The sequence below is a fragment of the Balaenoptera physalus genome, assembly GCF_965194825.1.
Source record: "Balaenoptera physalus genome assembly, chromosome: 8".
NCBI classification, from domain to species: Eukaryota; Metazoa; Chordata; class Mammalia; order Artiodactyla; family Balaenopteridae; genus Balaenoptera; species Balaenoptera physalus.
This window is the reverse complement of record NC_138887.1, coordinates 19,049,200-19,066,797: the sequence shown is the minus strand read 5'-3', so window position 1 is coordinate 19,066,797 and position 17,598 is coordinate 19,049,200. Positions and strand designations below refer to the sequence as shown.

General features: G+C 33.8%; 1 protein-coding gene and 1 long non-coding RNA gene across 3 annotated transcripts in view; one reads left to right on the top strand and one right to left on the bottom strand.

Moving 5' to 3' along the window:
* The window catches only part of LOC309666314, a 1,163,838-nt gene that overhangs the window by 395,352 nt on the left and 750,888 nt on the right, over positions 1–17,598 (top strand). The window lies entirely within an intron of this gene.
* ORC5 (origin recognition complex subunit 5) overlaps positions 1–17,598 on the bottom strand; it is a 121,012-nt gene that overhangs the window by 65,177 nt on the left and 38,237 nt on the right. For both annotated transcript variants that reach the window (XM_082473607.1, XM_082473608.1), the window contains exon 12: positions 16,705–16,815. In XM_082473607.1, the coding sequence (XP_082329733.1) occupies positions 16,705–16,815 (111 nt within the window). The remainder of the gene's footprint in view (positions 1–16,704; positions 16,816–17,598) is intronic.

The window sequence follows — 17,598 nt, the reverse complement described above, 5'->3', positions numbered from 1 at the left end:
AAACAGACAGTCCCTTGAATCACTTCCAGTTCTACCAAGATTCCATGATAAATGAATCTTATAAATTACACAAAGGATATAGTACAACTTTAAGATGTAGCAGTCAAAAAGCATTTCCAAAATATTAGTAAGATGACTGCTCAATTTGTTGCGGGGTGGGAGGGTAGGGTCTCATTTAGGAGAAGCTAATACACAAAAAATCGAAACCAAAGTGAAAACAATTAAATTGTAATGTGATTTTTCACATTAAATAACACTAATTTCAGAGATCTTTTACTCCTTGAACTTACCGTATGAACAAAACCAACATACAAATACATAATTTAGGAGAACGTTACATAAAGCAGTGTACAAATACCAACAACTTAAAAGTACTTTGCCAGTTTATGAAAATAATGCTGAGTAAAACTGAAAAAATCAAATACAAAGATTAACTTATGGGTTCAACATTTTGAATCTCAAACATATTAATTTATGCCTAAATGAAAAATTCTGGAAAAAATATACGAAACTTTTGGAAAATTATTTCTATACATGTATAAGTACAAGAATACCCACCTTCCTCTCCATTATTGAATCCTTAAAATTATCTAATTTTTATTTCCCACTGCATATCCATGAAACTCTTGGGGACTTGGTCTAGGTACTGTGCATTCAAAGATGAATAGGATCATGGAAAATACTAATTTACTTCCTTGCCCAACGTTAAATGTTCATGACAAAATGATGAGGTCGCATCTGCAGGCTGGCATTAATGCCTAAATATTTTGATATGGTCAGTAGGAATATGGCAAAAGTCTGTAGACAGTAAGGGTACTCAGGACCAGACTCAGTTTTGCACGTGAGCGTGTGCAAACATAAGACAGAGGTGGAATCAGAGTCTTTCTCATCTGCTGCAGCAGCCGAAGATTTAGTAACAAAGAAAACAGACACACAAGAGTCACTACTGTTGTTAAGACCCCAAATGAAGGAAGTGATTTAGTTCCAGCAAATAAGAATTAACTGGAATATTTTGCGGGCTATAAAATCGATGTCTTAGAAAGATTTAATCTTTGTTGGGGAAAAGCTCTCTAAATAATGGCAAAATATATTTGAATATTTTGAAATCTTTTTTAGCACTGTTCAATTTACAGAAAGCTTTTCATCCAATTGAGCTAAAATAACCCTAAAACATATTTCATAAACAAATACTAAAAACAAGCCTAGCCAGAAGAAAATATATTTAAAAAAAATATATAGGAGGACTTCTGGTCCAGATAACATGGCACAGATTCATATTTACAGTTCTTCCCTGCTAAGTGCAACTATAAACCCTGGAAATAACCTAAACAGCAACCAAAGGACTCTGAAAGGTGGAAAGAGGAAGGCAGACTGCTTAAGGACCCAGGAATGGAGGAATAATGTAGAGGCTGCAAGTCTGATGAATCCCCACACAACAGCACAAGGTGACCCAGGCTCAGCATCTCCTGACACCCAATCCAGAACAGAAAGCTACCCAGGTAGGCTTATTTCTCTCCTGGACTGAACAGGAGTCCTGCCCAAAGGCTGGCAGTTGTATGTTCTGTATCTGGCAAAACTATCCCTCGTGAATGAAGTGGAAATAAAGACATTCTCAAATGAGGGAAAACTAAAGAATCTGTCACTAGTAGACCTACCTTTGAAGCATGGCTAAATGGAGTTCTTTAAACAAAAGAGAAATTAAAAAAATAAGGAACCTTGCACATCAAGACAGAATAAAGAACAACGGAAAGAGCAGAAATATGAATAAAGTAGACTATCTCCTCATGACTTTTCTAAATCATATTTGATTAAAAACTGACACCATCTAATAATCAAGACAATGATATTTAAAAAGTGGGAAAGTTAAAATAACCTAAATGTAAGTAAGGTTACCATATTTCACTGGAAGTAGTAAAACATTGATACCACTTATAGAACTAAACATGCAATTACCATATTACACAGAAATTGCACCCTTTGGGCATGTTCACACAAAAACCTGTATATGAACATTCATAGTAGTTTTATTTGTGACAGCCAAAAACTGGAAAGAACCCAGATATTCTTCAATGGGTGAATGGTTAAACTGTGTATTCCATATCATGAAATACAACTCAGCAGTAAAAAAGAATGAACTATTGGTACATGCAACAATTTGGATGACTCTCAAAGGAATTAATTATGCTGAGTGAAAAAAAAGCCAAACTCAAATGTTACATACTGTATGACTCCATTTATACAAACTCTTGAAATGACAAAAATTTTAGAGGTGGAGATTAGTGGTTGCCAGGGATTAGGGGAATAGGCAAGAGAGAGGTGGGTGTGGTTATAAAAGGACGGGTCCTTGTGATGGTAGAACTGATATATCGACTTCGGAGAGAGATACACAGACCTACACATGGAATAAAATTTCAAATAACCAAATATGCACAGATATACACAAAAATGAATACATGTAGAAGTGGAAAATTTGATTAAGATCAGTAGATCGCATCAATGGCCATTTCCTGGTTGCGAAACTGGGTAAAGGGCATGCAGCAAGAAAGAGCCCTTATTATTTCTTTCCACTGCACATGCATCTACAGCAACTCAAAAAAATTTTTAATTAAAAAATAACAACACTGATAAAATACACAAAATATAGAGGGCTTTGAGAAAGACCTTATAAACTGCCAGAACGCATTTTATCTCAAAATATTTAAGTACCTATGAAGTAGATACTTAAACCTACTCATAGAAATAAAAACATTTTTTGACCTTTATTTACAGGGATTTTAAAGAAACTACTTGATAAAATATTGCTCAAAGTGGGTAAGTTTGAGAATATTATTTCAATATTGATAGGTCACTGAAGTGAGGCTATATGGGTTTTTAAAAGTTTATAGATTACAGATTTTGCCACTGAAAGCCAGATAATTAGTTGTGACTTGTGGTTCAGCCACAAGGAGGATTTGTAGCTGCTGGTTTCATGCTGTGAGCCCATAAAAATATCACAAAGTTGCTCCAAGCCTGTGGCTAGTACAACTTATCACCTCCTCTAAAGCATAGAAGGATTAGAGCAAAACTGCTATTATGTAAATCCCAACCTCAGTGTTCTACATTTCCCCAAATTCTACCTTTTATTTCTATTTTTTTCAATGGTGAAAGTTTTGTTTTTGTTTGTTTGGAGGCTACAGCAACCAAATGCACTTCAAACTTATTAAATACTAGTGTTCCACTATAAAAATTATTATGAAATAAAATTATGAGCTAGCTCATCAGGACTGGAATCCTTGGAGATCAATGCCTCATTTCACAGATGAGAAAACAGACATCATAAAAGGATGACTGGCATTATCAGCCCCTAGTCAGTCACCCCTAACAAATTAATATGTTGGACATGTGAGCAGATGTTTCAAATTATTAATCCAAATGTCCCAATGAAAAAGAATATAACATATATACCATGCAAGAGGTTTACTAGAAAACATTTTAGAGTTGTGACAAATTTTAAATTAAGTACTTAATCCTAAGAATATTTAACGTATTAAAAATGCTTAGCCAAAATAATGCTTCATTTTGGGTGTTCATGAATATTAGAAGGTGGTCTGCCAAGACTATGACTACTGTAGTAAAGACCCCAGTCAGTGCTTTTATCTTTTCTTCTACTGCTCTTCAAAGTTTCTGAGAATGACACATATGTAACTGGCATTCACTCCTGATTGGTCAGTTCTACTGAATATCAGTGACCATGGGTAATTAGTAGTATAGGGAGTGGAACTTGTTATTGAGTCCAGGCTCTATAGATTAGATACAGACATCGACAGATCTGTATCTACAGGCTACAGATACAGGCATTGTACTAGGCACTTTAATTCCTTCAGTCCTCACAACAGCACAGCCACGAGTTAGGTACTATAAATAAAGCTCTTTTTCGAGAAGAGGAAACATCTTCAGAGAGGTTAGTAAATATTCAAGATCACTGAGGTAATAGTGGTAAGAGCTACACTGGGTTTGAATACCATCTGAATTCAAAGCTTATACTCCTTACACTACCCCAAAGGGAGATGCAGAATATAGGGAAGAGATCATCATATTGAGACAGACTAAGGAAAGCTTTACAGAAGAAGGCACCAGTAAGGAAAAGTGAGTAAAAAGACAACTCTGAAAGCATTCCACCATGAAAGGGGATACTGTGAGTCTGCTGGAGGTTAGAAACCCAGCAGCAAAGGCACTGCAGATAAAACAGAGGAAAAAATTTAAATGAAATTGTAGCAAAAAGGATAAAGAAGTATCTCAACATAGGCAAATGTCCTGCCCCAGGGATACAGGTAATAGCCTTAAGAATTAACAATCAATAACCCTGTGAACAAAATTATCAGATATGAGAGGTTTGATATTACCAAAGTAATATTAATGTGGAATTTATTAACCTTATGACATTTAAACTTTTCATAAATCAAATTGCATATTATATTAGACATAAAATTACTGTTTTTAAGGTTTAATTTTAAAAGATAAATTAAGGTGGAGGAAAAAGCACAATTTCTTAAAATCTGAAATTATTAAACACTGAAAATGGTATCCCAAAGCAAAACTTCCCACACATTTGTGGATTAAAGATAATTTACCAAAAAAATTCATGACTATAAATCATACAAAATATATAATAGTTGAATAAATTAAAAGTTAGGATACACATAGAAAATTTTAAAGCAAAGATATAAAACGGTCTTTCCTGAAACACTGGAATAATTTTCAAGAAATACCATTTTAATTACCTAAGTAAATTTAAACTTCTGTGGGGAAATTATTACTCCCCTTCTTGGTTTCTATTACCTATGAAGACATATTCCTTTGCCAATAATTTTCAGATTTTAGGGAAGTATACACTGTTTTCCACAGCTGTTTTTGTTGTCTATTGTATCAAGCTCAAATTCAAATGAATGAAATTCAACTGAAAAAAAAATTAGTCTACAAAATGGGTTTTCTTTTTCAAAGTGAGGATTTAGATTTTGTGCTAGGAAATACAGAATAAAGTTTAAAAAGAAACTTGTACAAAAAGTCAGTCACTTTACCTCTAAGTTTTAGCCATACTTACATTGATGTTTCTCCTCTAAATATAAATTCTGGTTTTTACTCCTTGGTTTAAAAATAAACAAAACTAAAAATCTGAAGCATCTTACTATCAAAGAGAATAGTATTTCCATAGTCTTTATACACACACACACACACACACACACACACATATATATACATATATATGTAACATATTGACACTAATTAAAGGATTTTATTTTACTTTAGCTTAAAATAATCAGTCTACCTAATTCAAAAGCCAAAATATTTATTTTTTTCCCTCCGACTAGCACCTATGTCATGACTGAGGCATTCACAAAGAAAAATAAAAACTAAAAACCTCCTTAAACATAAAATGTTTTAAACTTTACATCTTTGATGGGGTTATACAATATTTGCTTAGTTAATCTTTGCTCTGTGTACTATTATGTTCTTTGTTCTCATCCATCTAGGGGATGAGCTGATTATTTATGTCTTAACAATAGGAGTTCATGTACCACAGGGAGGATTTTTTTTCTTAATCCGAGAGGCAGTCACTAACAAGCTTCAGCTGGAAGTGCTTGATGTTAAAACAGTGTGAACCTGTTCCTGGGCTAATAAACTATGTTCTTTCTGCCAACAAAAGGAAATCAATTTACAACTGTAATTAAATTTTAACATGCTCATTATTTTTATACTTTCATAGGTTAGTCAATTGATTTGTGAAATACTTTCATAGGTTGTCAATTGATTTGTGAAATATCCTATCCTGCTTGTTTTGGAAGAGCTTTACAATCTGAAATATTAAATTATTTAAATAAAAAAACTTAACATGTCAGCATATGAGGTCCACACAACCCAACAAGCAACACATTTGATCTGATTTCAGGCAATGTGATAATTCATGAACATATGGCATATATTAAGAAGAGTTCAACCGACATTTTTATGCATACAAAGGAGAGGTGGTGAGTGCAGCAATGGAAGGGAGGGAAATACTCTCTAAGTTAATTCATCTTAAAAATCATCACAGTGGGGCTTCCCCGGTGGCGCAGTGGTTAAGAAACCACCTGCCAATGCAGGGGACACGGTTCGAGCCCTGGTCTGAGAAGATCCCACATGCCGCAGAGCAACTAAGCCCGTGAGCCACAACTAGTGAGCCCACGTGCCACAACTACTGAAGCCCACGCACCTAGAGCCATGCTCTGCAACGAGAAGCCACCACAATGAGAAACATGCGCACCGCAACGAAGAGTAGAACCCGCTCGCCATAACTAGAGAAAGCCTGCCTGCAGCAACGAAGACCTAATGCAGTCAAAAATAAATAAGTAAATAAATTTATTAAAAAAACCCATCATCGAGAATTTGTATTAAAAAAAAAAAGGCAGGGAATGGACTGTTACTCTTCAAAACACTCAGATAAACAAAAAGTGGCATGAATGTTTATACCTAGAGGAACTAAAGATAGCACCTCTAATCTCTGGAACTTTTTAGCATACAGATGACTGCAGGTCTTTACTATCCAGGAAGACCCTAACTTCATGCTTAGAAGAATGGGAAATCATTCATTCAACGAGTGAATCCCATGTTCAAGGCACGGTGCAAGAGGCACAAAAATGAAGACAAAGTCTGTGCCCTCAAAGAATTCAGGGTATCAGGGGAGACAAACACACAATACAATGGCAATAACACAATATGAGTGCTATGCTAGTGATATGGATAAATCCAATTACCTGACTTTAGAAAAGGTAATGACTAATAGGAAGGGAGGCAAAATGTGAATTCATTGAGAAATGGCATTTGGGGGGTGGACCACAAAACGTAAAAGAGAGCTCCACAGTGGGGAGGACAGCATATGTAACACCACCACAAGGAAAACGGGTGTGCTTTCAGCGAGGAAACACCTTACTGTGAATGGTGTACAAGATGAATAAAGACAGTGGCAGAAAATAGTGCCAGTCTCCAAAGGGCCTCACAAGAAATGCTGTGAAATGTAGACTTGGTTCTGTAGATAATGCAACTCACTAAAAAAGCATAAGCAGAAAAATAAGACCATATTTATTTTTTAAGATCTTTGCTGATGACTGTATGCAAAATGAATTTGAAGATGTCAGTGTCAGGGAGACCAGTTAGGACAGTGTTGCAATGGTCTAACTAAGAAATAATGAAGCTGGGGATTTAAGGCAATGGCAGTGGAGGTGGGAAGATAGGAATAAGTTTGAGACATTTGTGTTTAGGAAGAAAAACAGACTGGGCTTGTTGAACAACTAAGTGAAGTGAAAACAAAAGAGGGTTCAGAGACAATTTTTCCATTTAACTAAAAACTAGAAACTGTATTATCTTTGTTTTTCTAGTACTTAACATCGTGCATGCCACGAAGTATGTGCTTAGTAAAGGATGAACAAGTAAATGACAAGTTTTGAAACTTAGGTAAGGCTGAAAAAAATCACAGGAAAAGATTTAGGGAATACTTTGGTTTTAGATATATCAGGTGTTGGTAAATATGGCACATTCAGGTCTGATTGTTCTGTTGGCAGTCTGGGTCCAGAGATAGAGGAAAAGGACTAGAAATAGAGAATTCAAAAGTTATCAGCATAGGGCTTCCCTGGTGGTCCAGTGGTTAAGAATTGGTCTTGCAATGCAGGGGATGCCGGTTCGATCCCTGGTCGGGGAACTGAGATCCCACATGCCACGGGGCAACTGAGCCCGTGCACTGCAACTACTGAGCCCGCATGCTCTGGAGCCAGTGTGCCACAACTAGAGAGCCCACGCACCACAACTAGAGAGAAGCCCACACACTGCAACAAAGAGCCCAGGTACCGCAACGAAAGATTCGGTGTGCCGCAACTAAGACTCAACACGACCAAAAAAATAAATCAGTAAATAAATATTAAAAAAAAAAAAAAAGTTATCAGCATACACATAGCATTTGAAGCCAAGGGAATAAATAAGACACTCCCAGATAAACCTAGTTCCCTTTCTTATTCCTAATTATTGGAAATTCAGCTCTCCACCACTATTCAGAGTGGCCAAGGTGAGAGAACACCTTAGGTTCTAGAGGTGACTTGGGAACAAGGACCTTAATTTCTCATCTAGGGAAAAGGACAAGGACTTGGTGTAGCACCAGCTCATGAAAAATGTCTACTATGGGCAGATGAGGCCTATATCCTCCAAAAGGACTCGGATTAGTTGTGAGCTGACAAGGAATCAGGACAATTTCTCATTGGAAACCCCCTTAAGCATCAACATTTCTTTTAATCAACTTTTTACAGAGTATTTTAAAATGTAGCACACATTTCCATAATGTAGATTTTTTCCAAATCATTTAACTCCTAAATTGTTCTTATTAAAACTCCTATCCTCATTAAAACAATCCAGTCATAAAGCTCTAAGGTATGCATTTGCCTATATAGTCTCTGTATTAACAGATTTACTTGAATAGGCGTGTATAAGCACATATCCATATAAACTTTTTTGTGCGTGCTTTCAGCAAAATATTTGCAAAGTCAAATAAAATTTATTGGTGTTCAATATTTTTCCCCAAAAATGGTGAATAAAGGGTATACATTTGCTATATTTATTAGAAAGGTAGTCATAAAATATTACCTACAAAGGTAAGGTTCCAAGATATTATTTTACTCAACAGTTGAAAGCATAATTTATGCAATATTTCTACCCCTTAGGCAGTATTTTACATGTCACCCTTAAGCAATGGTTCCATTTCTCTAGAGTTCAGTAAACATGCTTACTCCTGGGCTGATATATTCACAAAGGCAAAGTGGTTACACTGAAGAAATTTAACACCAGATTTAGGGAAGACTGGAGAAAGGTAGGGGTAAACACTGTCGTTTTACAAATGAAAATGAGAAAGATTTTATCCCTGGGCCACAGAGTAAAATATACTTGTGTTTTTTATTACCCTTGGTTATACTGAGTATTCCTTACAACAGTGCAGCTGGTGAAAATCTTAGTTCAACTTTACTCTTTCCAAATATGAAGCATGACAAAACGGTTTTTAAAAAGTCTCCTGAAATAGACACCTACTACAGAGTGGTCTGATAGGCAGAATGGTAATACATCCACACCAAGGGTAGTAGGAGATTTCAGAATCCAATTTACTGCACCAGTGGAGACAGAGCATCACGATGGTAAGGCTCTTCCCTGCTAGAGAAGAGCCCGCCTCTATCAAACAGCACCCCTGCTGACCTATTCATCAGCAAAGTAGGCATTAAGTAAGGCTCTTGCACTATCTATGGAATGGAATGCCTCACAATTTCAGTTGTGGTTAAGAAAAAAACATAGTAAGATTACTAGAAAATGTTAGCATTTGGGATATTTCCTGTGATTTACATAATTTACCTTAATGACATCAAGCATTTCAGTTGTATACTATAGAGACACTGGAATGCTGGTACAAGTCAAATGAAACACAGAAAAATTGCCAAAGAAGAGCTTTTCACATTTTCTAATACTCTAGTAACCAGGGAATTTGTTTTTAGGAAAACTGCCCCTTTTGTTCACCAACCTCATTACCTATAAAATAATTCGAATACTTAAATCACTTCATATGAATATCTTATACAGCTAGATTTTAGGATATTACGTTTTATGTTTACAAGGTTCAAATTCTTATCTAAGCAATATATGCAAAGGATAGTATTTCATCAACTATGATTTCTGAGGTTCTGTGATTATCATTTGATAAATATAATTATCTTTTAAAAAATATAAATCAAACAACTATAGTTTATATAATACACTAATTTTTTAAGATAAAGAGGTTTTATAAGTCTACAAAATGAGTTTTTTTGGTTAAAAATCTATAAAAGTAGTTTGAAATACTGCATATAAAAGAGTGACATAATGAGTATAACTTTTAATCATAAGGTATCTGAAATGTAGCCACGTAACTTTAAGAAAAGCCACTTAGTTTATAATATGCTATGCATAATACACTACTTATTGTCCATAACTTAAGTTTCAACTGATTGTTTGATACCAATGTCATAATTTAATTATTAACAAAATTTAGCTATAACATAGGCATCAAACAATTGTGCTCCATAACACTAAGTTCAAGGAATGTCAGAATGAAAATTTCAACAAATAGGATTGTTATTTTACTTGGAAGAAGACATTTAAATATCTATATTATCAAATATCATGGACTACTGAACTGAAAAATCCTATTTTTATATATTCACTTTACAAATTTAACTATTAGTTTTCATTTCAAGTATTTAAGTATTAGTTCCTTCAGCACGAATTAACTCTTGTATGATCTGGCAGTTGCACACAATACTAATGAAGGGCAGAGGAAGCCACAGACTGACCATAAGGTCCTTGAGGGCAAGAACTGCATTTTCTTGACTTTTGTATTCTCTTTACATAACACAGAGCATGGAACATAATAGGCCCTTAATAAACATGTTAAATGAAATTTTAAGCAGACAAAGAAAACTTTAATTCCAACTACGGGAAAAACCATCAATACTGACTTTGAATTTGAAGCTTGAATTAAATTAAACATTTTTAATTAAATAAATATGGACAAAATCCCTTCACCTTAAAAAAAACTGAAAATTACATAAATGTTCTATACATCTATCTATAGCTGAAGAAAAATGCCAAATCTGTTTTTGGTTGAATAAATAAATGTAACCTGCCCTAAAATTTATAGCAAAAACATCTTCCTACAGCTATAGTAAACTAGAGATTAAGCATCGGCTTCAAAAACTCCCATACGTAAAATAACTAAATCATTCTGCTTTCTGATTAATGATAAATTCATTTCAAAAATACCAAAATAGGGCTTCCCTGGTGGCGCAGTGGTTAAGAATCCACCTGCCAATGCAGGGGACACAGGTTCAAGCCCTGGTCTGGGAAGATCCCACATGCCGCGGAGAAGCTAAACCCATGCGCCACAACTACTGAGCCTGTGCTCTAGAGCCCGCGAGCCACACTACTAAAGCCCACACACTCTAGGGCCCGTGCTCCACAACAAGAGAAGCCACCGCAATGAGAAGCCTGCGCACCACAATGAAGAATAGTCCCTGCTCGCCGCAACTAGAGAAAGCCCGCGTGCAGTAACAAAGACCCAACACAACCAGCCAAACAAACAAACAAATAAAATTTAAAAACCCCAAAATAATTAGTTTAAATATATCCTTATCATAAACCAACACTTAAATGAGCAAAAAGCATAAGGTTAACTAAATGCTACTACAATTAATGCAACACTTGTGGGAAAAGATCAAGTTGATTTATGACTAAAAAATTAAACTGATATAACAAACATAAGTCCAAATATATTCTAATATATAGTATAATGATGTGAGTTCAAAAGAAAATGGAAATGTGTATTTTTGAAAAAATATATATATTACTACACTTTGCTCCATAATGTTTTATTTACTCTTGAAAATAAATTTAAAAGGACATTTTAACTTAAATGTTTTTCTTATTAATATGCACAACTAAATAGGAAACGATTCAGAAATTAAATATTAATTACTGAAAAATACAACTTGTCAATTTGGTACACAGAACTAAAGAATTATGCTCCTTTTCTCATTTTTCAGTTGTTTCTTGAAATTAATTCAGAGTGCACTGTTTCTTATAATAAAAAAAAAACTTATTATTTTAAACCTCCCAAACTGTAGAATTACAGTGAACTACCTTCAAAAGTAATTTCTCAAAATGTTAACTGATCAAATAAGATCAATAATAATATGTGATATATGTGTAATTGAATGTCCTTAACTTTTTAAAGATAATTTTCCTTTTAAAAGTCACTTTAGAAACCTGTACCAATAATTTCAGAAATAAACTCTTCAGCAATTTTATCCTCTGGGAAAATATAAAGCAATATGGCTTAATATTTTATTTTATTATTTTTTAATTTACTTATTTTTGGCTGCGTTGGGTCTTCGTTGCTGTGCGCGGGCTTTCTCTAGTTGCGGCGAGTGGGGGCTACTCTTCGTTGCGGTGCACGGGCTTCTCATTGCAGTGGTTTCTCGTTGCAGAGCACGAGCTCTAGGTGCGCGGGCTTCAGTAGTTGTGGTGCATGGGCTTAGTTGCTCCGCGGCACGTGGGATCTTCCCGGACCAGGGCTTGAACCCATGTCCCCTGCATTGGCAGGCGGATTCTTAACCACTGCGCCACCAGGGAAGTCTCAATATTTTAAAATAAATGATATATCTGACAATCTTAAAGAACTGTTCTCCTACTGCCTTCACCTAACTACAAGAGTATGGAGGGGCACCTAACTACAAGAATATGGAGGGGGTAGGCAAGGTTGAGTAAGAGAAGATACAGAAATATCAAAACAATGAAATAAATCATTCAAAAGTTTCCAATTTATCATTTTTCTTCAAGACAAAAAAAGATAAATTAAAAGCATAACCTGGTTTTAATATACTTTTGAAAAAAAGGCAATTCAATATCTTTTAAAGATAATAAATGGTCTTCAAAAATGTATCTCATAACTAACTTCTGAAGGTAATACCTACACAAATTTCTTGCTTATAAATAAATGGTATTCTATTTATATTCTACCACTTATAAATAAATGGTATTCTATTTACATTCTATTCACACTGACAGGAGAAAAGAATGAAAACACCAGAATTAATGATTCATCATTCATGAAGTTTAGGTATATATAGAAAGGCTACATTTATTTTATTTGAATGAACTTTTTAAAATGACCCATGATCATGAATGTAAAATTGTATAAGGATTTGGATAAGATGAAATTATCTTAAAGGTCTATGAAAAATTTAAAAACTATATTTCTGTTCAATAAATTTGAGCATTAACCTATTGTAAAATGTTAAATGTGCTATTATTCCTTTACTTTTTTATGAGACTAAAAAGTTAATGAGTAGAATTTTATCTAAAATTTAATAAAGAATAAATAAATTGAGAAGAATGCCAACTACAATACACTACTATTACTCAACTATTATGAATTTGACTATTATTCTCAATTGGACTTTTAATAATATTAGAGATCCCTTAAGCTACTATTTTTATAACTTTATGACAGAATAGATTTAAATAGATTTAAATGAATGTGATGGAAATAAACTTTTGCTTCAAAAGGATTTTGAATGTATATACCACATTTAATCAATTTATTATATGTGAAAAATTATAAATAATTATGTAACTGGTAAATGAAGCTATAAAATAACACATTACTGTAAAGCAAATCCTTAAAACAGTTGCAGTTAGACAAAATGAATAGAAAAATAATACTTTACCATCTCATATAGACATATTATAACCAATAAAAAGCAATTTGGTTCCAGGTGGAAAATATTCATGCAAAACAATTCCTTACCAATTTTATTTACATTTTCATGAAACTGTAAAAGTGCGAGCATGTGCATATAACATTAAATATCTTCAGGCAAATTTGTTTTGCAAATAAACTAATGTGTTAAATTAACAAACAGCCCTCTCTAAATATCAAAGACAATATTAACAAAGCTAGGTTTTCCTGCTCATTTTAAAGCTAGAATGCAACAATACTGCCATCTAGTGTTCATATCAAGTACTTCCAATACAAATGTAGTCATATTTTTGTTTTGCACTTAAAAAATTGTGTACAGGTTAAATACAAAATTGTCATTCCTATGGGTAAGAGTACAGTTTTGATGGATAAATTAAAGGAGAAAAATAGAAAAAGTCACTAAGAGATAATGGGAAGAAAAAATATAAGGCACGTGGGAGAAATACCTTTCTTTTGGATGCAATTTCTGCCACATTTTGTTCTTAAAACATGGTATGTTATCTGATTTTCTTTGATACTCTACTGACCAAACAAAAGTAAAGGTAAACTTCCTAGGGCTAGTTATACAGTCACCCCTCGGTATCTGCTGGGGATTGGTTCCAAGATACCACCCACCACCCCTCCATACCAAAACCCGAGGATGCTCAAGTCCCTTATATAAAACAGCACAGTATTTGCACATAACCTATGCACATCCTCCCATACACTTAAACCTTCTCTAGATTACCTATAGTACCTACTACAATGTAAATGCTATGTAAATAGTTGTAAATGCTATGTAAATAGTTGCCAGTGAGGCAAATTCAAGTTTTGCTTTTTTAAACTTTCTGGATTTTTTTTCCTGAATATTTTCAATCTGTGGTTGGTTGAATCTGTGGATGCAGAACCTACGGATATGGAGGGATGACTGTAACTATCCCTTTGTACCCGCCACCCCCCCGCCGCCCCACCTTTGCATCCCAAATGAAATCACTGAGATCAAGTCCTAAATGATTTCTCATCAAATAAACATAAGTTCATTTAAAGCAGTGTTTTAAATATACAAAATTTATCATTTTGATTACTGCTAGTTAGAAGAGATAAAGAATAAAAAGACTGAGGTTGTTAACGTTGAAAAGAATTTAGCTTCATTAAAACATAAAGATACATTTGGGGCTAAATTGTTTAATTACAACATTATAGGCATTATTGAAAACAAAGACTGGTTACATTGTTCATCTATAATCAAAGCCTCAGAGTAGCTAGTAGATCTCTAAATCAGCAGCCTATCATTATTTTTGATTGTCCATCCCTATAAACCTAGACCTGCTGCTAGGAAATGCTCTACCAATGTTAGCTACAATATGTAGGGTGTGACGTGTGGTGGTGGCAGTATTAGTACTAGATCAGAACTACAATGACTGCTACCCCTGCTACAGTATAACCCCGCTTACTTTCAGCTAATCTGGTGCGACACTTCACAACCGTGTCTTGCTTTTTTTCCTAGTCCCACACCTTTGGTCATATTATCCTCCCTCTTAGAGCTCTATAAATTCTATCCATTGGAAACAAGATGTCAGCTAATTTTACTATTATTTTTCCTTTTTTATTTACTCATTTTTGTAAAACAAACATGTTGTATGTAAATTAGAAATATTTAAAAAAAAAAATCCTACTGATTCTCTATAGCCCGGCCCCATTTTTCACCTTTTCTGTGATACCTTCAAGTTCTCTCCTCTTGTCCAATCCAGAAGTGATCTCTTTCTACTCTAAACTTCTCAGCAGCACTATCTAGCATTCACTTACAGCCTTACAATATTACTTTTATGTACATGTTTTTTTATCTGCCCCCCAGAATAAATTATAAGCTCTCTGGAAGAAAGAAATGCACATCTATTATCCTTCTTTGTGTCTCCCACAAACGTAATTTTTCGGCACCCAAGAAATATTAATCACATGTGATACAAACACCTTTCCGTTCTGTTTAGAAGCACTGTCTCCTTCACTTCCCTAGGCTTTAATTCTCAAAGATTTACTCATTTTGTCATAGTGGGAAAATCACTTCAACTCTCTGAGGCTCAATTCTTTACAATAAAGATCATAATACCTGATGTCTATTTCACAGTTATTGCAACAGCAAAAACAAAACAAAAACCTCACATATTATATGTAGAAAGCTACTAATAAAATGTACAGTTTGACTAAAAATTAATTTCAGACAAAAGCATTTAAATATATATATACACATGCATACACACACACACGGCAAAAAAATCCCTGTAATACAGATTAAAACTGAATTAGATTTTTAAAACTATCAGCATTAGGGCTACCATCCACCTACCCATCTAGCTAGTTATTTACATAACCTAATAACTCACTAGACTACCATTCTTCAAAAATGTAATAAATGCAGACACGATTTTCTATAAAGTTGACTTATATAAAAATTATCTAACTTTAATGTTGAGCACATTGAGAACATAGCTATTTTTGGTCCCCAAAGACTTCTTTAAATGAAGAATCAAAAGTTACTATCACGCATTAGATTACAAAGTCTAATATCCATTCAGGAAACAAATTTATTTGAAGTAAATTAAAATGTAAATGCTATTATTTACATGTTTTTCAACCTAAAAACATATACATAAAATGCTCATTGAAACATGAGGTGACTTTGCTTTTCAATAAATACTAGTTACATCATGTGGTTTTTCTTCTATCCATTCATACCATGTGCTAAGTGCTGTTTTTCTGGACCATTTAAGAAATCTACTGTGACTGTATTTTTAACAAATAGGTTTTTCTTAAATGTCACCGAAAAAAAGAACCTTAGCTACTTTATAAATGTCATATTTCCTATTTTTATGCTACTGCTGCCATCTAGTGAAAATTTTAAGAACTTAATCATTTTGGAAAATATCAATATATCATTTCTTTAAAAAAGCATACTGTCAATCTGCAAAGTATATATATGAGGAATAAGAATATTATGGATTATTTTCTTATAAATACATTTCTAAATTTTTTCATTAAATTATATTTCTATATTATAATTCATCAATTTAATCATGAAGCCACTTTTTTATTTAATCAGCAAGATAATTATAATCATTTAAAAATTCCTTTATTGAAAAAAGAAAAAGACCAGAAACATCAAGTTGTTTCTGTCATCAAATTATACCTTTAAATATATGCAAATTCAGTAACACCCTCGAAAATTGTTTATCTGGAATTTCAATTACTTACCAAGGATGTTGTTCATTATATAGTTTAATTAGTAACATATGCTGACCAAAAATCTAAATGCCTGGAACTCTACTGATCACAGTACCTGAAGAATTCCATAAAGGTAAAGATGATACATAATAACCGATCATTAACGTTACCTGGGAGAAGATATTTGCTGTTGGAGCAACTCTGCTATCCACAATACTATATAATATTGCTAATAATCTGTCTAGTGGAAACGGTTTTGGTCCGAGGAGATGATTGCTTGTCTATAAGAAAAAAAGATCATGGGTTTTCTTCTTACAGCAGAACACTCACTTTCTGTACTATAAATTCCAATAACAACATATTTACATTGTATACAGTTCCCCAAAGAGGCTAATAAATCTAACTTGCAATCTCTAAGTTAAAACTTTACCTGATATGATCATGATTTATCTTTCAACATTTTCTTCAAGATGTTCTGATTTAGCATCAACAAATATTAAAGAACTCACAAGTTACCCAGGCTAGGCCCGAACATCACCCCTATTTTGCTGTTGTAACCAGATGTTAAGTGACTTAGCCAAGTCATTTGTCAAGACAGTGTACAACCAAAACAAGGGTCTAGGCCCTAACCCCTAGACTAGAACTTACTACTAACTCCTCACCATTCCTCTTTGTGCCACTGCCTGAAAAATGTATCTGTTCAAAATTAATAGTTCTAAAAAGATCAGTTATAATAAATACTAGCTTAGAAAATGAATGCAGTGTTTCATAGTATGTGGATAAGCTGCCAGTCGGAAACAATGTAAAATTTATTAAAAATTTTTAAGATTGTAAAATGTTCATACTTGTCTACAAAGTCAATGGTACAATTACTTGCCATTAGAAAACTGCAGCGCTCAAGGGTCTATAGATAATTAGATAACTCTATTAGATAATTTTAGTAGCAATGTAATAATTTAAGCACTCTATATGAGCAAGGGCAAATAAAATGAGAAGCTTTATTTACAAGCATGGGAATAACTATTTCTTTAAAAGAATGACTGTAAGTAAAAAAAACCTACTCA